Below are 26,464 nucleotides of genomic sequence, written 5' to 3'. Positions count from 1 at the left end.
TGGATGGTCAACGTAAGGAACACTCCTTCCCCAGGGAGGAGCTTCCCAACCTTCAGGCGCTCCTCAAGGATTCCCTAACCCAGCCGGGGTGGGGGGCAACATCTCCATCTCCATCCCTTCCCAAAAGCCCAGCCTTAGCTGCCTCATAAACAGGAAATACCTATTAGCTGGGAGGAGGGAGGGGAGGGGAGAAGTCTGGAAGAGAGAGTTGGGGGTCCCCAGCTGCTAGCTTCTCTTCTTTAAGCTTCAGGGTGGGCTACAGGAGTAGATGCTGGGGACCTGGCCTGGTGTCCCCTTCCTAGGGCGTCTGCCCCAGACTGGGTGAAGGGTCCTCCTTCCCTTTGTTACTTAGGTGGGGATTGATTGTGAAGGTTCCCTCACCCCTGCCCAGAGTCTGCACAGCTGGCTTGACTGGCTGGGGGAGGGTTATAGATGTGGAAGCTTAAGTGTTTATGAGACCCCTTAAGCTTTTGCTGAGGGAGCAAGAAACGAAGGGCAGATGCAGAGTCTGGGAGTTGAAAAGAGGGCCTGCCCAGGGATGGGCATCCCCTCCCTTATGCTCAGGAGAGGGTGGGGGAAGGGAACTGTAAGCATAGCCTCTCACTAACTCCAGCATTCCGTCCACATTGTGGATTCCCCCACCCCTAGCTTTCCCTACCTCCACCCTCTGGGGGGCAAGGGGGGGCGAGATAGAAGCCTGCAGAGGGATGTGACTGAAGCCATCCACACTTACACAGTTATTTCCTTGGCAGCATCCCCTGCCTGTGTCCACCTCCTCCCCACGTTCCGCAGGGCAGAGGTCAGCACTACAGGGAGTAAAGGGAACCTAAAGCAATGGAAACTTAGCCTGGAATTTTGGAAACCTCAGTTTGAATTCCAGCTTTGCCCCTCACTAGCAAATTACCTGGGACAACTGACTTCCCCATTCTGAACTCTAGCTTTACCCTCTGTAATTGGTACCTGCAGCTTGATGAAAGTCAAATGAGACAATGTATGCCCAGTCGCCTAGCCCAATGCCAGCCATGTAGTCAGTACTCAATATACATTAGCTCCTTTCTGCTTTCTTTGAGGTTATCGGTTATTTCAAAAGTTTCAGGGGCTTCCCTGGTGGTGCAGTGGTTGAGAGTCTGCCTGCTGATGCAGGGGACACGGGTTCGTGCCCCGGTCCGGGAAGATCCCACATGCCGCGGAGCGGCTGGGCCCGGAGCCTGTGCTCCGCAATGGGAGAGGCCATGAACAGTGAGAGGCCTGCGTACAGCAAAAAAAAAAAAAAAAATTTCAGGAGTGGGCTGAATTGGCTGGACCCCTTTCACTCTCTACTGTGTACGAATTTGCCTTCCCCCAATCCTGTAACCACTCACCCCTAAGGCCACTCATTCCAAATAACTAGCTTGGCCAGATTCCACGGTGATCACCAATCACTTGAGTGGACAAAGGGGCTTATAACCCACCCTATAGGGGACTTTGCCTCCTCTCAATCTAAGGCTCCCTTCTCCTAGATTACACATGTGGAAGGTGGAAGGCTGGGAAGAAGAAAAACAGCATTTGTTGAGTATATACTATGTGCCCAGTACTGCGCAAGGTGTTTCACACCTGAGATCTCATTTACTTTTAATAATGACCTTTGGAAGAAGGTGCTGTTACCTCCATTAAACAAACAAGAAAACAGATTCAGGAAGGCTAATAAATTCAAACTTTCTGTAAAACATTCTTCTCTGTCTTCTTTGCCTACTAACTAGTTAATGCCTTTTAAACCTCAGTTACACCTTCACCTCCTCTGGGGAGGTACTCCTCTCACTCCCACCCCAGCTGATCTATTGGTCCTGTTTCCTTTAAGGAAATATTATCTCAGTACTGTTGAATGGGTGATTAAGTTAAGTGGATTCACCTCCCTGAACTTGCCCAAGGTCACACAGCTAACAAGTACTTGACCCAGTGCTCTTCTCTGCCTTACTTCTAGTTTGGACTAGGCCTGGGGAAGAAGAGGAAACCATCATTGGAGCAGCTCTGGAAACTGTGCTGCAGGCAAAAATGGGAGAAGTCACAGATGCCTGGCAGATAGCCCTGGGGTGTGGTAGGAAGGCAATGAGTCTATGTGGAAGGTCTTTAATGACAAGGTCCTGGAGGGTGGCAGGCTTAGCTGATGTGGATGGATAGATTTGAGCACCCAGTATTTTCTTTTTTTATGGCTGCGTTGGGTCTTCGTTGCTGTGCGCAGAGTTTCTCCAGTTGCGGCAAGCGGGCGCTACTCTTCGTTGAGGTGAGCAGGCTTCTCATTGCGGTGGCTTCTAGCTGCAGAGCACGGGCTCCAGCATTGTGGGTTTCAGTAGTTGCAGCATGCAGGCTTAGTAGCTGTGGCTCACAGGCTCTAGAGCGCAGGCTCAGTAGCTGTTGCGCATGGGCTTAGTTGCTCCGCAGCATGTGGGATCTTCCCGGACCAGGGCTCGAACCCGTGTCCCCTGGCATTGGCAGGCGGATTCTTAACCACTGCACCACCAGGGAAGTCCAATATTTTCTTTTTTGAGGTGAAATCACATGACATAAATTAACCATTTTAAAGTGAATAATTCAGGGACTTCCCTGGGGGACCAGTGGTTAAGACTCTGCACTTCCACTGCAGGGGGCGTGGGTTCAGTCCCTGGCCAGGGAACTAAGGTCCTGCATGCCATGTGACGTGGCAAAAAAAAAAGTGAATAATTCAGGGGCATTCCAATATTTTTAAATACAGTCATTAGTGCAAGATGGACTCTAGACATGGGGATGAAGCAAAATGGGAAGTGAGAAGAGGTGAGGTGGTAAGGAAAGGAGAAGGGAAGAGGAGCCCCACAGAGAGGCAGACAGCAGAAGCAATGAGCTAGACTGCTTTAGGACAGGTGGGTTCCCTGCTTCTTCCAGCTCCTAGAACCTGTCCCATCCAACTTCTTCTCCTGACCTTGACCTTGGCCTTCTCTATTTTCTCCCACATTTCTCTTAGCCCTGAAACTCCCTCAAATACTCATTGATATTGCTCTTTCTTTCAAGGACGCATCTTCTTTTTCCATCAAGATGGCAAATATGTCTTACTGATGGCTCTGTCCCCAGCACCTAAGAAGGTGCCTAGAACCTGATATGTGTCCTATAACACTTACTAAATGATTATAAGAATTCTGATAGGATTTATCTTTCCCTGCTCCAACAAGTGACTCCTTCCCTTCTTGTCCATTTACCATCACCATCACCATTTACCATTACCATCCCTCTCTCTGTCAAATCAGTTTGGCAGATTTGGCCAAATAAATATGTAGAAGGCCCCATCCTTGTGTGGAGGAAACATTACGTCTGGAGGAAAGGGATCTAGGAATCTGCATTTTAAAGAAGTGCCTCAGTTGGTTCTTACACATGCCAATATTTGGGAATAGTTCCTTCTAAAAGGGTCCATGCCCCTTCAGAGCATGCCACCAAATGGGATGAAACCTATTCATTCATTCCATAAGCAACTGCTTAGTACAGTGGGGGATACACTACTAAGAACAGAGGAACCAAAGAAAACAGTCTACTCTATTCACTGTGTGCCCCTGGGCATATTGTTTAACCCTCCCTTAGCCTCAATTTCTTCCTCAGTAGAATGTGGACAATAATCCCTACTTTTCTAATACTTCCAGGGATATTGCAAGGAGACAGCAAGCTCAAGACTGTAAACCATTCCTCAACTGTGGGTTGTTTGGGGCTAAAAATAAAGCACTAAAAGGAATATTGCCTGAAAGTTTGCATCTCCCTGAAAGAATAACTGTAAACCAGGTATATTAATTATCTATTACTATGCAACAAGATACCCTCAAATTCAGCACCTTAGACAACAAACTTTGTTATCTCCCTTGGTTTCTTTTTATTTTTTATCTTTTTTCCCTCAGTTTCTGAGGGTCAGGAATCCAGGAGTGGGTAAGCTGTTGGTTCTGGCTCATAGTCTCTCGCAAGGTTGTAGTCAAACTGTTGTCCAGGTCTTCAGTCATCTTGACTGGGGCTAGAGAATAAGCTTCCATGTTCACTCTAGTGGTTATTGGCAGGCCTTAGTTCTTCAATGGCTGTTGGACACAGGCTTCAATTTTTTGCCACATGGGACTCTCCATGGGGCTGCTCACAATATGGCACGCTGCTGTCACTAGAGTAAGAGATCAGAGAGAGAGAGAGAGAAACAAAAACACCTGGGCTGAAGCCTCAGTCCTTTTACCATCTAATCTTGGAAGTGACATATCATCACTTCTGCCTTATCTTATTGGTTACACAGACCAACCCTGGTACAAATGGGGAGAGAACTACATAAGAGTGTGAATAACAGGAGGCAGAGGTTATTGGGACCCATCCTGGGGGTTTTCAATGACAACAGGTCTGGTCCTTAGTGTTGCAGGTCTGGAGGTTTAATTTAGGAAGTTAATCAGAATTCATCAGATTCAGGAAACTGATTCACACAAATTAAATACACATGAAACATTATCTTGGTACTACTCTGCCTCTTTTCTAGAACTCCTTAGTTAAACTAGTCTTCCTTTTGAACACAAAAAATGTGTTGTCGAACTTCCCTGGTGGTGCGGTGGTTAAGAATCCACCTGCCAATGCAGGGGACACAGGTTTGAGCCCTGGTCCGGGAAGATCCCACATGCCGTGGAGCAACTAAGCCCATGCGCCACAACTACTGAGCCTGCTCACCTAGAGCCCGTGCTCTACAACAAGAGAAGCCACCGCAGTGAGAAGCCCCCACACCACAACAAAGAGTAGCCCCTGCTCACCGCAACTAGAGAAAGCCAGTAACGAAGACCCAATGCCGCCAAAAAATAAATAATAAATACATAAAATAAATTTATTTTAAAAAACGTGTTGTCACTTGAGAGCCCATGCACTGGCTGTTCTTACCATAGAATGCTCTTTAGAATGCTCTTTGAATGGCTAGGTCTTCCTTGTGATTCAGGTCTTACTTCAAATATCTCCTCCTCCTTACCTGATCACACCGTATAAAATAAAATTGTCCCCTCTTACCTTTTACAGTCTCCATCCCATTTATTTTCTTTTTTTTCCCCATGCAGGATTTTAGTTCCCCAACCAGAGATTGAACCCGTGCCCCTGAATTGGGAGCACAGAGTCTTAACCACTGGACCGCCAGGGAAGTCCCATCCCATTTCTTTTTTCTCATTGATTAATTCATTTATTTTTGGCTGTGTTGGGTCTTCGTTGCTGCACGTGGGCATTCTCTAGTTGCAGCGCGCAGACTTATTGCGGTGGCTTCTTGTTGCACAGCACAGGCTCTAGGCGTGCGGCCTTCCATAATTGCAGCACGCAGGCTCAGTATTTGTGACATGCGGGCTCAGTAATTGTGGCATGCGAGCAGGCGGATTCTTAACCCCTGTGCCACCAGGGAAGTCCCCCATTTATTTTCTGATAGCCCTTCTGGTGCTCTGAAATTATTTTGACTCTTTGTTTACTTGGAGATTGTCTCCCCACTAGAACGTGAGCTCTGTTAGGGAGGGTTTTTTTGTTTCTGTGTGTTTGTTGGTCTGTTTTGCCATTGCTGTATCTTCAGTGCCTAAAACATTGCCTGGTGCATAGTAGGCACTCAATAAGTAAACCAGAATGTTGATTTGTTAATTCACACTGAGAAATATATGTCATGTGAACTGGGCATTTTGTCTCACTTGATCATCTCACTCTCCCCATAGAAAATGATATGGGAAATCAGTTATTATAATCAGATGAGTCTTTGGTGAATGTGGAGTCAGGCAAAGATGTGATTGACACCCAATATTTGGTGGCCTGTGTCTCTGAGGTTTTCCTTCCTAGCCCTTAGGAATGCACCAGCCAAGGAGACTAGTAGCCACAACACTCCTGTCTAGGTGGCAGTGGAGACCTAGAGATATATTCGTATCTTTTTTAGTAGATTCCATGCAGACACCACATGTAGGTGAATATTTTTTTATCATATGCTGAATAAAGGAAAAAGGGCACAGCTTTCTGCTTTCTTTAACATTAATCTTCTTCCCAGAGTCTAATCCTTATAATAATGACCATAATTAGTGCCCAAATCACCAGCATTTACAGAGCATCTCTTAGAGAATGTTTCTTCAACAGAGGAAGAATTGTGCCACCCTGTATTGGTTCTTACTGATTTCTCACTGGCAAATTATTTCTAAGTTTATTGGAAATAAACTTTATTGTTGCCCTCTCTATTTTATAGGGAGAATTGTGAACAGATTCACTTCACCCAAAAGGTTAGTAAGGTACTTCCCTGGTGGTCCAGAGGTTAACACCCTGTGCTTCCACTGCAAGGGGCATGGGTTTGATCTTTGGTCAGGGAACCAAGATCCCCCATGCCTCGGGGCAACTAAGCCAGGGTGCCACAACTACTGAGCTCGCGGGCCTCAACTAGAGAGTCTGTGTGCCACAAACTAGAGAGTGCACGCACTCTGGAAGCGGAACGCCACAACTACAGAGCCCATGCGTGCTGCGCCACAACTAGAGAGAAGCCCTCACACCGCAACGAAGGGCCAGGGTGCCGCAATGAAAGATCCCGCATGCCTCAACAAAGATCCCACGTGCTGCAACTAAGACCCAACGCAGCCAAAAAAATAAATTAAATAAATAAATAATAAATTTTTTAAAAAATTAGAAAAAAGAAACTAACTAAAAGAAAGTTGTATTAGTCTTCCCAGGCTTCCTTAACAGAATACCACAGACTAAGTGGCTTAAAGAACAGAAATTTATTTTCTCACAGCTCTGGAGTTTGGAAGATTAAGATCAAGGAGCTGGCAGGGCTGGTTTCTAGTGAGACCTCTTTCCTTGGCTTGCAGGTGTCTCTTCCTCTTCTGCAACCATTCCTAGTGGATTAGACCCCCTGCCTTTATTATGTCATTTACCCTTAATTACCTTCTTAAAGGCTCTATCTCCAAATATAGTCATATTGGGTGTGGAGCCCTTCAACACATGAATTTTGCCCATGGTGAAGGGGGGACGACACACACAATTCAGTCCATAACAAGAGGTCCTCTCTTCTCATGAATTTTTTGTGGGAATGTGTATTATTTTTTATTTTTTTAATACTTTGTGCCACACGGCATGTAAAATCTTAGTTCCCTGATCAGGGATTGAACCTGTGTCCCCTGCAGTAGAAGCGCAGTGTCCCAACCACTGGACCACCAGGGAATTCCCTGGGAATGTGTATTAATACAACCTTCCTGAAGGGCAATTTGGCATTGTCCACCGAAATTTCAAATGTACATACATATATACCCTTTAACTCAGCAATCTCCTTTCGAGGAAAGTATTCCATAGAAAGAGTGTACAAAAAGGCAAAGATTAAAAAAAAAAAAAAAAGGGTATTCCTTGGGAGTCCAGTGGTTAGGACTCAGTGCTTCCACTGCAGGGGGTGTGAGTTCCATTCCTGGTAAGGGAACTAAGATCTCACGGCAAAAAAAAAAGGAAAAATACATGTACAAGAGTGTTCACTGTAGGGCTTCCCTGGTGGCGCAGTGGTTGAGAGTCCGCTTGTCGATGCAGGGGACACGGGTTCGTGCCCCGGTCCAGGAAGATCCCACATGCCATGGAGCGGCTAGGCCCGTGAGCCATGGCCACTGAGCCTGCGCATCTGGAGCCTGTGCTGCGCAACAGGAGAGGCCACAACAGTGAGAGGCCCGCGTACCGCAAAAAAAAAAAAAAGAATGTTCACTGTAACTTAATTTGTAATAGTGAAAAACTAGAAATCACAAATATAATTTAAATAATGATAATGATATTAAATTATATATTCATTTAAATAATGATATATTCTTTTAATGGAACTGGTACTCACCAAGATCTCAGTATATATTGGTTAATGAATGGACAAACATATTGTTACATGAAAAAAAAGCAAGTTATAGAACCATACATGTGGGATGGTCCCATTTTTGAACAAAGGTCAATGTCTGTCCCTATACATTTTTTTTAAGGTTAAAAAAAACACTTCTGGGAATTCCCTGGTGGTCCAGTGGTTAGGACTCCACGCTCTCACTGCCGAGGGCCTGGGTTCAGTCCCTGGTCAGAGAACTAAAATCCCACAAGTCACGCGCGGAGCGGCCAAAAGAAAAACAAAATAAAACAAAACTTTTTTATTTAGAGGGGCTGGAATGATTGTATGCTAATTAACACAGCTAGGTTGTATAACAAATAACTTGAAAATTCCCTATTGATATTCTCCAAGAGTTAGATTCCATTACACGTGACTTGTTCTTTCTTTGGGCCTGGAAAAAATATACACAACTGCTCCCGTTGCGGAGCACTGGCTCCGGACGCGCAGGCTCAGCGGCCATGGCTCACGGGCCTAGCTGCTCTGAGGCATGTGGGATCTTCCTGGACCGGGGCACGAACCTGTGTGCCCTGCATCGGCAGGCGGACTCTCAACAACTGAGCCACCAGGGAAGCCCTACACAACTGATTTTTGACGAATAATTTATTCCTCCCTTTCCCATGTTTTGAAATCCTTATGATCCCTCAGTTCCTTCTGGAACAAATTTTCCTCTTCTTCTCCAGCCAGCCCCAGTGGGTTCACCTTTACAGGCTCTGGGACTAGGACAGGAAGTAATGTTTGAATGTTTCTTCACTGGGACCTATACGTTTTTATATACATAGAAAAAGTGTGGCTGAATACACACCAAAGGTGACAAGGGTTAAATCTGGGGACTGGAATTTGTAGGCCAAGTATATTTCTTACTTAAATAGTTTTGTATTCTTTGAAGTGATTTTTAAATTTTTGTAATACAACACTTTTTTAAAAAATAAGGAAACGGGAAAAAAAATTGTCATGAAGAACCTAGGTGTAAGACAGGAATAAAGACGCAGACCTACTGGAGAACGGACTTGAGGATATGGGGACGGGGAAGGGTGAGCTGTGACAGGGCGAGAGAGTCATGGACATATACACACTAACAAACGTAGTAAGGTAGATAGCTAGTGGGAAGCAGCCGCATGGCACAGGGATATTGGCTCGGTGCTTTGTGACAGCCTGGAGGGGTGGGATAGGGAGGGTGGGAGGGAGGGAGACGCAAGAGGGAAGACATATGGGAACATATGTATATATATATCTGATTCACTTTGTTATAAAGCAGAAACTAACACACCATTGTAAAGCAATTATACCCCAATAAAGATGTTAAAAAAAAAAAGAGGAAACGGGCTTCCCTGGTGGCGCAGTGGTTGAGAGTCCGCCTGCCGATGTAGGGGACACAGGTTCGTGCCTCGGTCCGGGAAGATCCCACATGCCGCGGAGCGGCTGGGCCTGTGAGCCATGGCTGCTGAGCCTGCGCGTCCAGAGCCTGTGCTCCGCAACGGGAGAGGCCACAACAGAGAGAGGCCTGCGTACCGCAAAAAAAAAAAGAAAACAGGAACTTCCCTGGTGACACAGTGGTTAAGACTCTGCACTCCCAATTCAGGGGGCCTGGGTTCCATCCCTGCTCAGGGAACTAGATCCCACAGGCATGCCGCAACCAAGAGTTCGCGTGCCACAACTAAGAAGCCCGTGTGCCACAACTAAGGAGCCCACAAGCTGCAACTAAGGAGCCCGCCTGCTGCAACAGAGACCCGGCACAACCACATAAATAAATAAATATTTAAAAAAAGAAAAAGAAAACAATATGAAGTAGCTTCTAAATGGCAAATGAGTAAATAATAGACATAGTGATGGACTGTGGAAATACAGAGAGGGATCAAGGTTGGCTGGGATAACCAAAAAGTCTTTCCCGGATAAAACAGGACCTCAAAGATGTTTTGAGGCTAAAGTTTTCCACAAGGCAGGAAAACACCTGTTGTATTTGGAAGATAGCAAGATGATCTGCAGTAGCAGGAAGTAAATTTGGTAATGAGACACGAACGTGGGTTTCTGAGTAGCTCAGAGAGACACCGATAATGCTGTGTTCTAAGATTAAACTCGCGGTAGTGCCGCAGTGTAGCGGGTGAGGCTTAGCTCCTGGAGTGCTGGTGCCCACGAGGGGGTGCTGTTTCAAAACACAGGCCCGCTTGGACTAAGGAGAAAGGAACGTGCAGCAGGTAAAACGTCAGACAAAGAGGGGGTTCTGACAGTTGGACAAATTGGGAAAATAAAAAGATACGCAATAGGTAATTATCCCCTTATTACCTCGCGCTCCCCAGCTAGGTCCCCGCGCGCAACACAAAATTATGCATTACAGTATGCCTCTAGCACGTGCCACTCAGGCTCTGCTGAATGCGACTACTACTCCCAGGCTCCCTCGTGAGGCCAGGGCCCTCTTCCCGTGTGCAAATGGGTATCGCCGCTCAGTCTTCTGGGATTCGTAGTCTTGCAGTGTCTTTCGGGAGTTGTAGTTTCCTTCCTACAATCGGCTGGGCGAGGCGGCGCCGGCGATCAGAGCTGCGCCGGGTGTTCAGGGGCCAAGATGGCGGCGCGCCGGGGACTGAGAGACGGAGTCGCGCCGCTTCTGAGTGGGGGCTCCGGCCCCGACCCTGGCGGTGGAGTGCGCAGCAGCGGTTGGGGGAGTCGGAGCCAAGCGCCGTATGGCACTGTGGGCGCTGTGAGTGGCGGGGAGCAGGTGAGACTGGCGGGCGGCCCGCGGCTGGCAGCAAAGCGGCGTGTGCCGGGCGGTGACACGTGGACGCCACAGGAAAGGGAAGAAGCGTTCGGGAGTCGATGCCGGGTGGCTGCGGAAGACGGATTGGACCGACCGGACCTGGGTCGTTTGCTGGGGGGATGCGGGCAGAGGCGGGTCCTTATGGCCATTCCTCCGGAACGCCGGAGGGGCAGAGCAGGGTGTCGGAAACCTGGCCCCTGTGTGTGGGGGGACTCGGACTTAGAGTAAGACCTCCCTCTAAGGATGCCGAGTGGGGGCTGTCTGTAGCCCAGCGCCGCAGTGCTTTTTCGGAGCCACGTGGGGTGGGGGGAGCGATTTTCCCGGGATAATTTGTCTGCTTCCCCTCCCCCTCTAGGCGGCCCCGGCACCCACGTGGGTTGGGCGGGGGGGAGGAGGCCCTCGGGTCCACGTGGGGGCGGGGAGGGGATGTCCACGTGGCTCCCGCTCCAGGCTGCCGGGCATCTCGTATCGGCGCTGGAGCCGCACTGCCGGGAACTGGGTGTGTCTCAGCCGGTCCCGCCATCTCCGATCGGCGCTGGGGGCCCCAGGCTGGGAAGGAAGGAAGGTAGGGGCTGCTAGAATCAACTTTGCCCAGAGCCTTGGAGGAGTTTTTTTCTTTTTTCTTTGATCCGCGTTGCTTCTCGACAACGGATGGTAAAGGACTTTACAGGTGTGCGGGTAGTCTGTGCCCTGCGGATGGCGGAGTGTGTTGGGGAGGGTAGAGGGCTGAGGTTGAAGGGCTGTGGAGTGGCGGCCTCTTTCCGACCGGCTTGGGGTGGGTTGTGAGGCATGGGCACTGGCGTTTTTGTTGCCTGCAGTCCTGCCTCGTTCGTGATTCAAGGGGCATGGGAGGTTTCAACATTTACATGGCACAGGCTTAAGTAAGGAAAGGGAGTCCTCTCCTTCCCTCACTTTTCTCAAGCATCGCTTTTGAGGAGGCAGCTAAGGCCTGCTCCTGTGAATTGATACAGACAAATTTGAGATGGTCTGTGTTTAAGCTTCTCTGGAATTTGTGCTGGGGATGGCAAAAGTTGGAGGCGATCTGAGAACTACTCAACACCAGTTGAACGTTTACTAAATGCGGGGGGGACATTCTTTCTGTCATACTCTTTTTTTCCTGGTCTTCAGTTCTCCATACTTAAAAGTGTTATCGTCCCATTCCTCACCAGGGCTTCTTAAAAGTTCCCACCCAGAGTGGAGGTCGGCAAGACTTCGTTTGAACTGTTATCTTGCTTAAGCAATTAAGCTGAGTCCTTGAAAGCTTTTTTTTTTCTTTTTTGGTTTCTAGGTGGGAGTTGGGCTGCAGGTTGCCAGGTAATATCAGTTCTAGCAGACCAATCCAGGCCCTGGGGGTGGGGGGTGGGGAGTGGCTTCTGGGGCTCTACTTGGGAGCTGCCCACCTGCTCTTCCCTTATTTTCTCAGAGGCCATATCTTGTGGGGCTGGTGCTGCCCACCCTTTGGGGGAGAGGCAGGAAGTATCCATGATCCAGCTGTAGTCCAAGTTAGGTAGTCATTTGGGGTTGGAGAGGGTCTTGTGGAGAGATTGTTCACCACAAACACACACAAAGATGAGTATGTGGAAGCTAGTCAATCAGCCAGGAACTTACTGAGGTTCCATTATGTTTAGACATAGGGGGATACTGTGGTAAACCACACATGGTCCCTGTCCTCCAGGATCTTATGTTTTTATCAGATCTTATGTTTTAGACAGACAATAAATAATGATGAGGACAGAGGAAAGTGCAGCATATTATATAATCAGCAGTAGTAATCTACCTTGCAGGGTCTGGGAAGAGACATTTTAAGGTGAGATTGTGGGGGGCGGAGGGGAGGGGGAGCTTTCCTCAGAGGGAACAGTATGTGAAGGCCTTGAGGTGGGAGAGAACATGGCTTATTGGAGAAACCCGTATGGCTGGTGTATACAGAGACAGACAGAGTGGTGAGAGAAGACACGCTGGAGGAGTCTGGTGGGGAATACCAGGACCACTGTAAGCCATTTAAGGACTTTAAACCTAGTGCTAAGAGCGGGAAGATGCCCTTGGAGGGGATTAGAGAGTGTCTCAAGAGGTGATCAAATGTGTATTTTCACGTTTGTAGCTGGTTTTGAACCCTGCAGGGACAAGCCGGATATGGGAAAGCCAGTCGGGAGGTTGTTAAAGTTCAGAGATGCTGGTGGCTGGCACACTCTTAGCCTGGGCTTATCCTCTCCATGATCTTGGTACTCTGGGAGCTGTGCTGTTTGGGGTTTGAGGGGAGGGATGGGTGAGGTCAGGTAAAGAGGGGCTTCTCTGACTGGGGCTCCAGTACCTGCCTGATGGAAGTGGTGATGAGTGGTTCATAAAGCTGGACATTGTCTCGAGATTCTGGCCTAGTAGCTGGGTCAGGTAGGTGGCAGGGCAGGAGATGCAGCCTCTTTGCTCACCTGGGAGTGTTTGCTGAGTGAGGTGCTATTCAGTTGCTAGTTGTAATTACAGGATTGTGAAGGCTTGGGAGGAGTTAGTGCCTAAAACCTGCCACCTTTTACTTCATCTCTGGGCCTGGCCTCCTAAAGTGTCCCTATCTATCCTTTTCTCTCGTTGGGCATTGTTACTCTTCAGCTTGATTAGGAGGGTGGGGGGGGTGCAGTCACACCTGTTGCTTTTTTTTTATTTTGGAAGAGGTACAGAGTTTCCCTTTGCTGCCAAAGGAGAGGTAAGACTGGCTTGTCCGTGTTTGTTCCTGTTCTCTGGCCTTTGCATCATCTATAATTTCGTATAGTGGAGATACCCCTGCCTCTGGCCTTGCCAGCCCTTCTAGCCACTTCTGGCCCTGCCCACGCCCACACTCTTGACAGGCCTGGGCGGATGGCTCCCTGCCTGACAAGGCTGAAGATGTTAGTTCTCAGGGAAGAGGTGGGGTGGGGCGGGGCTTTTCCATCCACAGAATCAAGCTTTCTCTTCTTTTGCTCTAACCTGGTTGGGGTAGGGAAGAGACTTGTCCCTTGGGACTACCTTTGAGAGGTTGGGTGGCACACTGTAGAGCCTTCAAAATAGAAGTTCGAAATAAGTGTGACTGTCAGCTGTGTATACTGTGATGCACTGTGCCAGGCGTGGTGGGTGACCAGGAAGTATAAGCACAGTTTAAACCTTTCCAAGAGCCAAGAAAGATATAAGCTAATAGAATACAAAGGGTTATTTGCCCCAAAGGAACTTGGAATATAGTTTTAGTAATGATGCAAGGAATGTCATGGGGTAGGGAAGTGGGTAGGATGTGATTGCCAGAGAAGTGAGCGGTACAGGAACACGTATGAATTCGGGGTGTGAGGAGAGATGCGTTGGGGAGGGCTGAGGTGTCTTCTTGAGAAGGTGGGATTTGAGCTAAGCAGAGACGAGAGGCCTAAGTGGGATTTGAGGGAGGTAAGGTGGTTGTAATTGGAATTGCCTGCTTACTGACCTCCTCTCCTTTGGTGTGCCCCTGAGAGTGTCTGTCTTCATCACTGCCAGCAGATAACTCTTCTCAGCAATCTTGGTCTTTTTGATGTTTTTATTCCCCAGTTTATCAATCTCGTGTGGTTCCAAGTGTTTCTGGATGGAGTCTAAACTTTTTTTTTCCCAGAAGGTTCTTGAACACTGCCATCTGGTTGTGGCTGTGGCTCATAGTTTGTACTTCTCTCTGCCCAGCAAGTCCAGAGTGTGTTGGGGCTCCTCCTGAGTCTGAGGCCATTGGTGGAGGGCTCGGTACCTGGTTTACAGAGTGTGTAAATCAGCTGCCCCCGAGGGCCCATGCCCTGCAGCCTTCACTGTGCCTTCCTGACCTTATTCCCTTTTGCCCCAGGTGCTGCTGCATGAGGAGGGGGATGATTCTGGCTTTGTCAGTCTATCTCGGCTGGGCCCCTGTTTGAGGGACAAGGACTTAGAGATGGAGGAGCTGATACTGCAGGATGGGACACTGCTGGGGACCATGCACAGCTATATGGATGCCTCCCTCATCTCCCTCATTGAAGATTTTGGTGGCCTTGGAGAGGTGAGCTGGGGCTGAGCTTGGAGGTCTTCAGGCAGGAGCTTTGGCTCAGTGGCTCTGTTCTCCTAGCACCTTGGTTCCTAGATACTCAACCTGAGTCCTTGAAGTGTGTTTTTGTTTCTCAGTGAGAGTTGGGCTACATCCCATGTAAGAGGATGCCCTGGCAGACTTGGATTATCATCCAAGGCCTTTCACCCTGCCTGGGCCCCTGACTTACATGTTCAGAGGGTTCTGATCTGTGTTTTGAGTCCAATTCCAGCTTAGCCAAGGGTTGTCTGCTGAGCATCCCACATCTTACCTGAGAGTGTAGGGAGTATGAAACATAAGTTCAAGACTCAGTTTTGATAGGTCTCTGTTGACACTAGAGAGATGGTGGATGGTAGTAAATGAGATTGGAACCCATGCCTCCTGGTACTAACATCTCTCTCTGGCAAATTGAGCTGAACTGAGCCTGGGAGAGGGATTCTCTTGGCATCCAGTCCTTCTCAGTGGCCTGGTAGGTCATAGGGATGGTGGTGGGACCTTCCTGTTGTCTTTCCTGAGCAGAGCAGGTTATCTCTGGAGGACCAGAATGAAGTGTCACTGCTCACAGCTCTAACAGAGATCTTGGACAATGCAGATTCCGAGAACCTGTCTCCATTTGACAGCATTCCTGACTCAGAGCTGCTTGTGTCACCTCGGGAGGGCTCCTCTGTAAGTGTGGGATGAGGGGAAGGGGGTGTGTGGTTGGTGCAAAGGTTAGAACCACATCCACGAGCCTACTCATAAAGTTCTGAAGCACAAACACATTTCAGGTCTTTTTCTCCCTTTTAGCTGCACAGGCTGCTCAGCCTCTCTCGGACACCCCCAGAACGTGACCTCATCACCCCGACTGACCCATTGGGGCCCAGCACAGGCAGTAGTAGAGTGAGTGGGGTAAGCCTGACCTAGGGAGCCTCATGGACTCCCAATGGGGAGGAATATATGGGGACATGTCTGGAAAAAGATATTCCTGGAGAAAACTCCTATGTCTTATCTTCTCTCCTTTAGGTTGAGATGTCTCTCACAGATCCTCCTTGGGACTTCTCTCCACCCTCTTTCTTGGAGACCTCCTCCCCCAAGCTTCCTAGCTGGAGACCCCCAAGGTCAAGACCCCGCTGGGGCCAGTCCCCACCTCCCCAGCAGCGTAGTGATGGGGAAGAAGAGGAGGAGGTGGCCGGCTTCAGCAGCGAGATGCTTGCTGGGGAGCTCAACAACTCTGTGAGCAGCATCGCAGACTTCCCCATGCACCTGGCCTGTCCCGAGGAGGAAGATAAAACAGCAGTAGCAGCAGAGATGGCAGTGCAGGCAGCTGGCGATGAGAGCATCTCCTCCCTGAGTGAGCTGGTGCGGGCCATGCACCCGTACTGCCTGCCTAACCTCACCCACCTGACGGCACTTGAGGATGAGCTTCAAGAGCAGCCAGGTGATTTGACACTGCCTGAGGATTGTGTGGTGCTGGAAATTGTGGGCCAGGCGGCCACAGCTGGCAACGACCTGGAGATCCCAGTTGTGGTGCGACAGATCCCTACTGGACCCCAGCCTGTCCTCCTGGATAACTCGCTAGAGGCCAGTGCGGCCTTGCAGCTGCTCATGCCTACACTAGAGGCAGAGACAGAGGCTGCTGTGCCCAGGGAAGCCCTCTGCCCTGAGAAAGAGGGGTTGTCACTGGACTCAAAGGAAAAGCTGGAGTCAGCCTGCTTGTTGGAGCCCAGGGAGGTCATGGAGCCAATGGCACCCAAGGGCCCTCAGAACCCACCAGCCAACACAATGCTAAGTTCCCAGAGAGCTCGAAAGGGCAGGAAGAAGAAGAGCAAGGAGCAGCCAGCTGCCTGTGCAGAAGGCTATGCCAGGAGGCTGAGGTCAGCCTCTCGTGGGCAGTCTACAGCAGTTACAGAGCTGACCTCTCAGGGAGGCAGCTTGCCTCAGGAGGACCTTCAAAGAGAGGTTGTGCCTCCCCGTGGTAGAGGGAAGCCCCAGGCTTGGGCTCGGGCCTGGGCAGCTGCCTTGGAGAAGCCTGGCTCTGGGAACTTGGAGAGTAGTGCTGGACAAGCTAGTCCTGCTAAAGAAGGTCCTCTAGACCTCTACCCCAGCCTGGTTGACCCCATCCAAGCCAACCCTGTTTCAACCCATCTCTCACTGGTTGACTCTGAAGCTGACCCCATGCCACTTGACTCTGTTGAAGCTGATCCCACTGCGGTTGACCCTGATCCCACTGCAGTTGACCCTGATCCCACTGTGGCTGACCCTGTACCTGTTGACCCTAAACTGGTTGACCGTGCTTTAGCGAACTCAGAGCTGGTTGACCCTCTCCCAGCTGACCCAGTGCTGATTGACCCAGTTCTGGCTGACTCAGCAGCAGTAGACCGTGCAGTGGTTGTTCCCATCTCAGATGACTTGCCTTCAGTTGACCCTATCCTAGCCAAGCCAGTACAAGTTGACTCTCTTCCCAATGACCTGGCTCCAGTTGACCCTGTACTAGTTAAGTCTAGGCCAACTGATCCCAGACGTGGCGCAGTGTCATCAGCCCAGGGGAGTCCAGCCCCCCAGCTCCTCCTGGAAGCAGAGTCCTCAGACCCCCCAAAGGCCATCAATCCTGAAGTCAAGGAGGTCATGGGTCCTCTGAAGGGGGAAACTGGTACTAGTGCAACAGCCCAGGAAGCCAGGCCTCGGCCTCTTAGCCTATCTGAGTACCGGCGACGAAGGCAGCAGCGCCAAGCAGAGGCAGAAGAGAGGAACCCCCATCCCCCAGCTGGGAAGTGGCCCAGCCTCCCAGAAACTCCCACAGGGCTGGCAGACATCCCTTGTCTTGTCCCACCAGCCACAGCCAAGAAGACAATTCTGCAGAGAAGCCCTGAGGCTCCTTCTGAGGCTTGCTTTGCTCCTATGGGTCCCAGCCCTGCCTCTCCTAGTCCTGAGCCACCTGCAAGCAAACCTGTGGCCTCAACTCCCACTGAGCAGGTGCCATCCCAAGAGATGCTACTGCCAGCAAGACCTCCACCTCCTGCTGTGCAGTCCATGCCCCCCACAATGCCCACTGCCCTGCCTTTTCCCACGGGTGGGCTGGGCATGACCCCCATGCTGCCCCTTCCCACAAATGGGCAAAGTGTCCCCAGTCTGCCCCCACCACCCTTGCAGCCTCCTAGTGTTCCGATGTCTGTGGGGCCAGTGCCACCTGATCCCTTTACTCACTATGCCCCTGTGCCACCCTGGCCTTGTTATCCCCCCTTGTCCCCTTCTGGCTATCCTTGCTTGCCCCCTCCACCGACGGTGCCCCTAGTGTCTGGTACTCCAGGTGCCTATGCTGTGCCCTCCACTTGCAATGTGCCTTGGGTACCTCCTCCTGCCCCAGTCCCACCTTATAGCTCCAGCTGTACCTATGGGCCCTTGGGATGGGGCCCAGGGCTGCAACACCCTCCATTCTGGCCTGCTGTTCCCCCACCTCCTTTGCCTCTAACCTCTGTTGGAAGAGCTGTTCCCTCACCCAAGGTGGAGCCCAGTGGCATCCCACCTGGCCCTCCTGATAGTGTACTGACTGTGCCGATGGCTCCTCCCCTCAGTCTTGGGGCAGCTGGTCAGGGAGCTCCACAGATAGAGCCCACCAAGGTGGAGGTCAAGCCAGTGCCTGCATCTCCCCATCTGAAACACAAGGTGTCCTCCCCGGTGCACAGCCCTCGGATCAAGGCTCCACCGTGTCTGCCTGCTGAGAGTGTGGCTGTTGAGGAGCTTGCATCAGAGAGGCTAAAGCCTGAGCCCCAGGAAGCTAGGCCCAGGGAGAAGGCACCCTCTCCTGTTGCCAAGGCTGTTCCCACATCTGCACCAAGGCAGAGCACTACCACCAAGCTGCCTGCTGTCCACCCAGCGCGTCTAAGGACACTGTCCTTTCTGCCTACCCCACGTACCCAGGGTCCTGAGGATGTGGTACAGGCTTTCATCAGTGAGATTGGTGAGTGCCACACAGTTCCGTTGGTGTGAAGAATGGCATGGGGGTTGTGTGAGGAGTGTCCTCCATAAAACAGGATAAACTACCTTGATGGGGCTGGCCTTTGTTGGATTTCTTTGGAGAGTTCTTGAGAGGTAGAAGTCTGGGTTGGTTTGATTCTTTCTGCTTTGTGTTGCTGCCTTGGTTTACTTAGTACAGTGAGCATGGGGAGCCTAGGGAAGAAGTGAGGTGATTTGGGACTTCTGGGACCTGTGTACTCAGTTGATAGGGGCTGTGTTGTATGCTTCCACAGGAATTGAGGCATCGGACCTGTCCAGTCTGCTGGAGCAATTTGAGAAATCAGAAGGTGAGGAAACCTGGGTAGCTTTGCTCCAACCCTTTTTTGTTGATGTTTCCTTTGGGCCTAGCCCTGTAGTTGCTTAAACTGGGGGGAAGGAGAAGGGGAGTCTCAGCCACTAGAGTAGCCCCCTAATTGGAATGGGAAGACAAGATTTACCTGTGACACAATCTAAGCCAGGGAGAGTGGTGGGTACAGCATGGCAAGAACTATAAAGAGTAGATGGATGGGGGGATTCAAGTGTGTTGGGTTATTTGGGGAGGTAGCTCTCCAGGTGAGCCTTGGAAGACAGGAATTCAGAGACTGATGAGTAAAGGCAGAGGTATAGGAAAGATCGCATGTATTTGAAAGGCAATGGATAGCTCAGCTTCTCAGTACAAGGCATGGATCTAGGTGCTGTGGGAGATATTATGTCCTGTTCTCAGATGAGCTTATGGTCTGACTGGGGAGAAGAATTTGCAGAAATGACTGCTGAATTGGTAACAGGTATCGGTAGTACAAGGCAAAATAGAAAATATAAGTGTAGATCAAGAGTAGGTTATAAGACTAGGAAGTTAGTTAGGTGGGTTATGTAGAGCCTGGAATGCTAGGCTTAGAAGTTTGGACTCCCCAGATTCAGTGGGGAGTGTGCTTGTTTCTGAGCAGAGAAGAGACATGATTAAAAATATACCTGGGTACCCACTGGAGGAGAATGGATCTCTCTGGGGAGACCCAAATGGAGTATGTAGGCAAAATGGATTTTCCTCCTTTGGGTCTCAGAGCCAGCCCTTCTGCACCTCCTCAGTATGGAACATCTGGTTGGGCTTTTAACTAGTATGGTTTCTTTGCAGCCAAAAAGGAGTGCCCTCCCCCGGCTCCTGCTGACAGCCTGGCTGTAGGAAACTCAGGGTAAGTATGGGGACATGAGTGAGTTACCCTACCAGCTGTTGGTCAGCAGCCGGCCGGTACTCCAGGACTGTTAACTGGATGCCTCTGTTACAGGGACATTTAGTCCACTCTAGTCTTTCCCTGTTCCCCACCCCCGGTTCAGCCCATCACTACAGCGTACTGTCTTGAGTGGTGAAGGAGGAGGATATATATGTACCATTTTCTGGCTTATTCCAGTCTGGGGTTCCAAATGGTGATGCCTTTTATTTTCTGGCAACTCGTGCTTTTGGGGATTTCTTTCCTTTATTTAACAGGCGTTAAGGTTGCTCAGCACTGGTAATGGTGTAAGAAAAAGTGGGGGAGGATATTCATGGCTAGGGCTCCCCTGACTCCTTGGAGGGCACAGGCATCCTGGACCTCCTTGTTCCCCATTCTTCCAGCACCAAGAGGCCTTTTTTTTTTTTCATGTTCACAATACCCCATCCTGTTTTGCCAAGCATATTTTCCTCCACATTGATTTTGGGTTGGTTTGAGCCGGGCACGAGAGGCTCCTGGCTTGGAGGAGGTGGGGGGTATTCAAGGTCATCCAGGAATTGGGCAGAGCTGAATTGAGACCCAACCTACATAAAGTTCAGTCACTAAGACCCCTTTTGTGCTGGAGGAGAATGATTGGGGCAGTTTGTGCCCCCCATTCCTCTCTGCACGCACCCCTCTCCCATTGCTTTGTGAGCAAAGCAGATGTACAAGATGTTGAGGAGGCAATGAACCAGGCTTTCCCTTTTCCCCCCGCCAGCAGCGTTGACACTCCCCAGGAGAAGAGGCCCCTAGACCGGTTACAAGCCCCAGAACTGGCCAACGTGGCAGGTGGGTTCAGGGTGGGGAACTCTGCCTTTGATTAGTTTATGCAGCAAATGTTTTTAGAGCCTGCTCTGCACCAAGTGTGTGTAGGTGTTGGGGATACAGAGATCTGATCCTCGTCCTTGAGGTTCTCACAGTCCAGGGGCCAGATGTCAGATGTGTAAACAAATGAGCATGTTGAGTATCAGATGTTGTGTGTTAAAGAAGCCTGTGTGGCTTATAGTGGGGTCTGAAGAGGGACAGTCAGGGTAGGGTTATATAGAAGGTAATCCTCAAAGTGGAGGCTTGAGAAAATCACTGATACCAATCAGGTAGGTTTATGGGCATTCTAGGTAGATGGAATGGTTTGAGTGAGCTGGAGAAGCAAAGCCAGCCCGGTATGTTTTGGGAAATTGTGAGTGGTTCATTTTGGCTGGAGTGTAGTGGTTGATCAGGGTGCTGGGCAGAGCTAAAGGAAGAGAGAAAGCTGGAGTGGAAAGCAGGAGGTCAGGTTATGGGAACTTTGACTGCCATGTTAAGCTGGTTGGACTTTATACTGTACAGTGAAGAAGCAATTGTAAAAACGTTACCAGTTTGGTTTTTGGGTGCTCCCACCAGCAGGAATGTAGAAGACAGGTGGACAGGTGTGATGCCCGAGGTAGGAGGTTATTAGGAGACAATTACATGAGTTCAGGCAAGATGCAGCCCAGAAGTCAGGCAGTTCTGAGGACAGGGGGTGAGTCTAAGAATGAAGAGGTAGGACAGACAGGACCTGGCCACCAGCTAGGTTTGGGCAGTGAGAGGTTGAACAGTTCAGGAGGACCAAAGCTGGTTGGGTGTCTACTGCTGGTCTCCAAGATGGGGAACTCAGGGGAAGGAGCAGTTTTAACAGTGGGAGAAGTTGGGCTGTTGATCATTGTTAGTATACTCTGTGAGATGAAGTGGGGATCCCTGGAGCCTATATTCACAGTGTTTAGAAGTGTAGAATCGGATCTCATCCTGCTATCTCCATCCTCCCTCCCCTCACAGGGCTCACCCCTCCAGCTACCCCTCCCCATCAGTTATGGAAGCCCCTGGCTGCTGTCTCACTGCTGGCCAAAGCCAAATCTCCTAAGTCCACCGCCCAGGAGGGAACCCTGAAGCCTGAAGGAGTTACAGAGGCCAAACATCCAGCTGCAGCCTGCCTCCAAGAAGGGGTCCATGGCCCTAGTCCAGTCCATGTGGGCTCTGGGGACCATGACTATTGTGTCCGGAGCAGGACCCCCCCAAAAAAGACGCCTGCCCTAGTCATTCCAGAGGTGGGCTCCCGATGGAATGTCAAACGCCATCAGGATATCACCATCAAACCTGTCTTGTCCCTGGGCCCAGCCACCCCGCTGCCCCCATGCACAGCTGCCTCCCAGAAGCCACTTGATCACAGGACTAGCAATGATCAGGCAGATCCCCCAGCCCCTTGCCTTGCCCCATCCACCTTGCTGTCCCCTGAGGCCTCACCCTGCCGGAATGACACGAACACTAGGACTCTCCCTGATCCCTCAGCCAAGCAGCAGTCAATGCGCTGTTATCGAAAAGCCTGCAGGTCAGCCAGCCCCCCAAGCCGGGGCTGGCAAGGCCGCCGTGGCCGCAGCAACCGTTCTGTCAGCTCTGGGTCCAACCGGACCAGCGAAGCATCTTCCTCCTCATCCTCATCGTCGTCTTCCTCATCCCGGTCCCGGTCCCGGTCCCTCTCCCCCCCACACAAGAGGTGGCGAAGGTGAGCTCTGATGGCCTGTTAGGTTCTCTCCACTTTGGAATTTCTCTCCTCTGGTTTACTCTGAAAGCTTTAGCACATCGATACTTTCAGGCAGTAAGGCTTCTATTTCTGTCTTTGGCTTTTGTCTTCTCCCCCTTTACTGGATTCGAAGGAGGCAAGCTCTGAGAAGATAGCTTCTATCCCCTGTTGGAGATTGGGATATCTCTGAGGTCTCCTCCTTCCTGGAGACCTGCCTTGGGGAGACAATTAGGGTTTGATCTTGACCACGTTGATTCCTTTGCATACTGTATCAGTCCTTATTTCTGCTATTTTCCCGGTAGTATGTGGGATGGTGGTCTAGTGGGTTGTTAATGGCAAACAGTCCTTCCTTTAATCATCTGTTGAGGAAACAGTCTGGGACAGTTCCCTTGAGTGTCACTGTGGCCTCAGCTATTTTCTGGCAGTACCTTTTTCTCAGTAATAGACCCAAATTTTTCTACTTAATCAATGAAGAATTCTTGGTTTTTGATGGTGAAGCTTATCTTCAGAAATGTCCCCTACTACAGGCCTAGCACATCCCCTAAATGCTGTGTTCATAGTACTCCTATGAGACATATGAGGGGAGCAGGATCCCAGAGACCCAGGCCTGCCCCCCTCCCCACCCGCAGCTAATTGTAAGACCTAGGGCCCAGCCTTTTATCGCCGAGTCTCCGTTATTTTTATTCTTTCTGATTTGTTAAATATTTTTCTATTTTTAATTGCATAATTGAAAATAAATATGATCTGTGCCCAAATACTCTAGAACATCTAAAGTTCATGAGGTTCTCAGTTTGGTCATCTGCGAAGAGTTCTTCTAGATCTCCTCTGCTCTGCTTTGCCTTTGGTCCTGAGCTTCCTGACAGGGAGGCAGGGCTGGGGCCAAGGTGAGGTAAGTAGAATATACCTGCACTGCTCCCAGCATTCCTGTGTGCCCCTTTGTTCTCCAGGTCCAGTTGCAGTTCCTCTGGACGTTCCCGAAGATGCTCTTCCTCTTCCTCCTCCTCATCTTCCTCCTCGTCTTCCTCATCCTCATCATCTAGTTCCCGAAGTCGGTCCCGCTCTCCATCTCCTCGCCGGAGAAGTGACAGGAGGCGGCGGTGAGCGTGTTTTCAGGGAGTCGGTGCATCTGGGGTGCAGGTGCCTAAGAGTTCTGAGACTTGAGCTGCGTAATGTCTGGGGCACTGATGGCACCTTCTTCTCTTGTCAGGTACAGTTCTTATCGTTCACACGACCATTACCAAAGGCAGAGAGTTCTGCAGAAGGAGCGTGCAATAGTGAGTAGAGGAACAGCTCCTGGGAGGAGAGGGCTTGTCCCTGAGCCATGACATGAGCTCAGAGAGCCGTCTGCAGCTATGGCCTTGGCTCATAGTGTGTCAATTTTCCTTGACCTAACATAGGAAGAGAGAAGAGTGGTCTTCATTGGGAAGATACCTGGTCGCATGACTAGGTCAGAGCTGAAACAGAGGTTCTCTGTTTTCGGAGAGATTGAGGAGTGCACCATCCACTTCCGTGTCCAAGGGTGAGGTTGGGCCCTAAGGTCAGGATGTCCTGTCTCATTATCTATCTTGATGCTTCTTTGTTTCTCCCCCCTTGCTCTGGTGTCCTAGGCAATATAGGCACCTTCATTTCTACAGTTAGAGGGTTGGCAATTTGGGGAATGAGAAGAACCACCCCAGTCCATTACTGTACCCTGGCGCGCTGTCTCTTCTCCATGGCATGTGCCCAAATAGCCATGTCAGCCTCTGTCTCACCCTCCCCACCAGTGACAACTATGGCTTCGTCACTTATCGCTATGCTGAGGAGGCATTTGCAGCCATTGAGAGTGGCCACAAACTGAGGCAAGCAGATGAACAGCCCTTTGATCTCTGCTTTGGGGGCCGCAGGCAGTTCTGCAAGAGAAGCTATTCTGATCTTGGTGAGTGGAGGGAGGCCCTGAGCCTTTGGTATCATCTCCTCCCTCAAAAGGTCCCCAGGCTTTTGAGAGGGGCGCTAGCTAGGCAGACTTGTCTTCCTCTGACACGTGAAGAGCCTAAGGGGTGGGATGAGAGGAGAAATGGGTGCTCACCTGTCTTTTGACTTAATATCCAGGTGATTTTAGCTCCATCCATTATAGACATGAGAGGTAGCTGGCCATTTGAGGACGCTGTGGTTGGGAGGTGTACTCAGAGACCTTGATGTTTGTCTCTCTTTACCTTTATAGACTCCAACCGGGAAGACTTTGACCCTGCTCCTGTAAAGAGCAAATTTGATTCTCTTGACTTTGACACATTGTTGAAACAGGCCCAGAAGAACCTCAGGAGGTAACCCTGGGCCCTTCTCCCCCACCCCCTTTTCTTTGGAGGTGCCCAACCTCCTCCATTCCCTCCCCCAGTCTAGGGGAGACAGCTGCTAGTGAGGAGATGACTGTTTTATAAAGAAATGGAAAAAAGTGAAATAAAAATGTGTTAAATCAGATTTTTTTAAAGTGGTATTTGTTTTTTATAATAGGCATTGAAACACATTAACTTGCATTCCTATGTAAGAAGGATGGGGTTGAGGGGTTCCCCCAGTGTTTGGAAAATCGAAGTCACTATGCAGACTAATAAACATGAACTAGAGGGAACTGCCAAGTGCTGTTGTGCTTCTTTCTATGGTGGTAGTGCCAGACAAATCACTTTTCCTCTCTGAACACAACAGGGACATGCTTACCTCCATTTAATTCCTAGGACCCCTCTTTGGTGAGGTGTAGAATCCTGACCACTTGAAACTGCTCCTCAAGAGTGTTGTAAGTGAAATCAGTCATCTAGGAGTGCCTCTCAAACTTTAAAAGAGCAGTTGAATCATCTGGAGATCTTTTAAAAATGCAGATTCTGACTTCTGGGATGGGGCCTGAGATTCTGCATTTCCAACAAAGGTGGTGCTACTGGTCCAGGAAGGAATTTTAATATCAAGGACCCAGAGGACACTCACACTGTTGCAAATAATGGTTTTTGAAACCGAGACTTGTGTGTATGTGGACCATAATAGCTTGAGCACAATGCTTGGCATTCAGCAGGTTCTCAGATGTTTAAAGAATGCATGCAGGTGGATAGACCTTTGGGGAAGAGGGAGTTGTAGGAATTATATACCAAGGACAGGGGAATGCCTGAGAAAGGCAAAGGAGAGGTGTGTCCCTTGAGAAAGTGGATCCTTACCTCCCTGAGGGGCATGAATGGGAAATAGTCAAGGGGTAGTGCATAGGACTGAAGGGATTGCTGTTTGCTAATACGAACTGACATAAGATAGAACTTGGAATTAACTTGGCAGGCCTGAGCATTGATTGATAAATTTGAGTACTCATGACAAAAGGAGAGGCAGCTGAGGGGTTTTCTAGTTTTTCCACAGGGAGGGTTCATAGTGTGGGCTGTCCCCAGGAGGTAGAAGGGTTATTTTCAGGATTATAGGTTTGAAGAGATTGCTGCTGTCACTCAGGTTTGGTGCACAACCCCTTTTTCCCTTCATGGAGCTGACCTAAGGCTGTGTTATGTAAGAGGAAAGGGTTGTCTCATGGGCAAGTCATGATTGAGGTAGGGGCAGTTTTGAAGGTCAGCGCCTCACCACTACCACAGATAATCTGAAGTGTCCGCTGTAATAGAGATGGGAATGCAGAGGTTGGGGTGGTATCTTGAGAAAGGGCCTCCCAGGGTGTTGGAGGCAGTGAAGATGAAGAGTGGGAGTCCACGGGCAGCGCGAATAGGGTAGGTTGGGAGATCATGTGACCAAGTTTAGAGGAATTCAAGGTCAGCTCGGGCCCCCCGGCCCACTCATTACTCTGGCATCCAGATGCCAGGGGCGCGGGTAACCGCAGCACTGAGAAAAGGTGGCTCCATCAAAAAGGCAGGGCGCGGGAAATCCGAAGTTTTCCCGCCGTGGCTGAGGGCGTGGCCCCTGACGTCAGGGTTCCGCCTTCACAAAGCAGACCGGCGGGCTCCACCCTTACCAAGATGGCGACACTCGCGGGACCGGAAAGCGTTAGTAGATTTCGTCTTTACCCTGTCTCCGAGGTGTGGGCGGGGCTGCTCTGCGGAGTGCGCCCGCCCCTTCCGCCGTGCCCTGCGCGGCACGATGGCGT

General features: G+C 50.1%; 1 protein-coding gene and 2 non-coding genes across 12 annotated transcripts; 1 reads left to right on the top strand and 2 right to left on the bottom strand.

Moving 5' to 3' along the window:
- Positions 1 to 7,094: 7,094 nt before the first annotated feature.
- On the bottom strand, positions 7,095 to 7,167 carry TRNAR-UCU (transfer RNA arginine (anticodon UCU)). Its single transcript has one exon. It is a non-coding gene; the product is annotated as a tRNA-Arg (tRNA).
- Positions 7,168 to 8,488: 1,321 nt separating this feature from the next.
- Positions 8,489 to 8,608, bottom strand: LOC115858035 (small nucleolar RNA SNORD22). Its single transcript, XR_004041483.1, has one exon. It is a non-coding gene; the product is annotated as a small nucleolar RNA SNORD22 (small nucleolar RNA).
- Positions 8,609 to 10,385: 1,777 nt separating this feature from the next.
- Positions 10,386 to 24,960, top strand: PPRC1 (PPARG related coactivator 1). 10 transcript variants are annotated; one of them, XM_060286369.1, is made up of 15 exons: positions 11,215 to 11,271; positions 11,890 to 11,915; positions 14,416 to 14,604; positions 15,148 to 15,294; positions 15,415 to 15,516; positions 15,631 to 18,565; positions 18,855 to 18,908; positions 19,730 to 19,787; positions 20,560 to 20,630; positions 21,633 to 22,356; positions 23,322 to 23,471; positions 23,582 to 23,648; positions 23,772 to 23,893; positions 24,138 to 24,289; positions 24,575 to 24,960. In XM_060286369.1, the coding sequence occupies exons 1-15, from the start codon at positions 11,253 to 11,255 to the stop codon at positions 24,676 to 24,678; spliced, it is 4,920 nt and encodes a 1,639-aa protein (XP_060142352.1). In that variant the 5' UTR covers positions 11,215 to 11,252; the 3' UTR covers positions 24,679 to 24,960. The 10 variants fall into 10 exon arrangements, with proteins under 10 accessions (XP_030721279.1, XP_060142355.1, XP_030721285.1 ...); XM_030865419.2 differs by lacking the exons at positions 11,215 to 11,271; positions 11,890 to 11,915 and adding an exon at positions 10,386 to 10,562; XM_060286368.2 differs by lacking the exons at positions 11,215 to 11,271; positions 11,890 to 11,915 and adding an exon at positions 10,578 to 10,825 and having other exon boundaries at positions 15,415 to 15,507.
- The last annotated feature ends 1,504 nt before the right edge of the window (positions 24,961 to 26,464 follow it).

Source organism: Globicephala melas, chromosome 16, assembly GCF_963455315.2.
Source record: "Globicephala melas chromosome 16, mGloMel1.2, whole genome shotgun sequence".
Taxonomy (NCBI): Eukaryota; Metazoa; Chordata; class Mammalia; order Artiodactyla; family Delphinidae; genus Globicephala; species Globicephala melas.
This window is presented reverse-complemented; position numbering and strand designations above follow the sequence as displayed.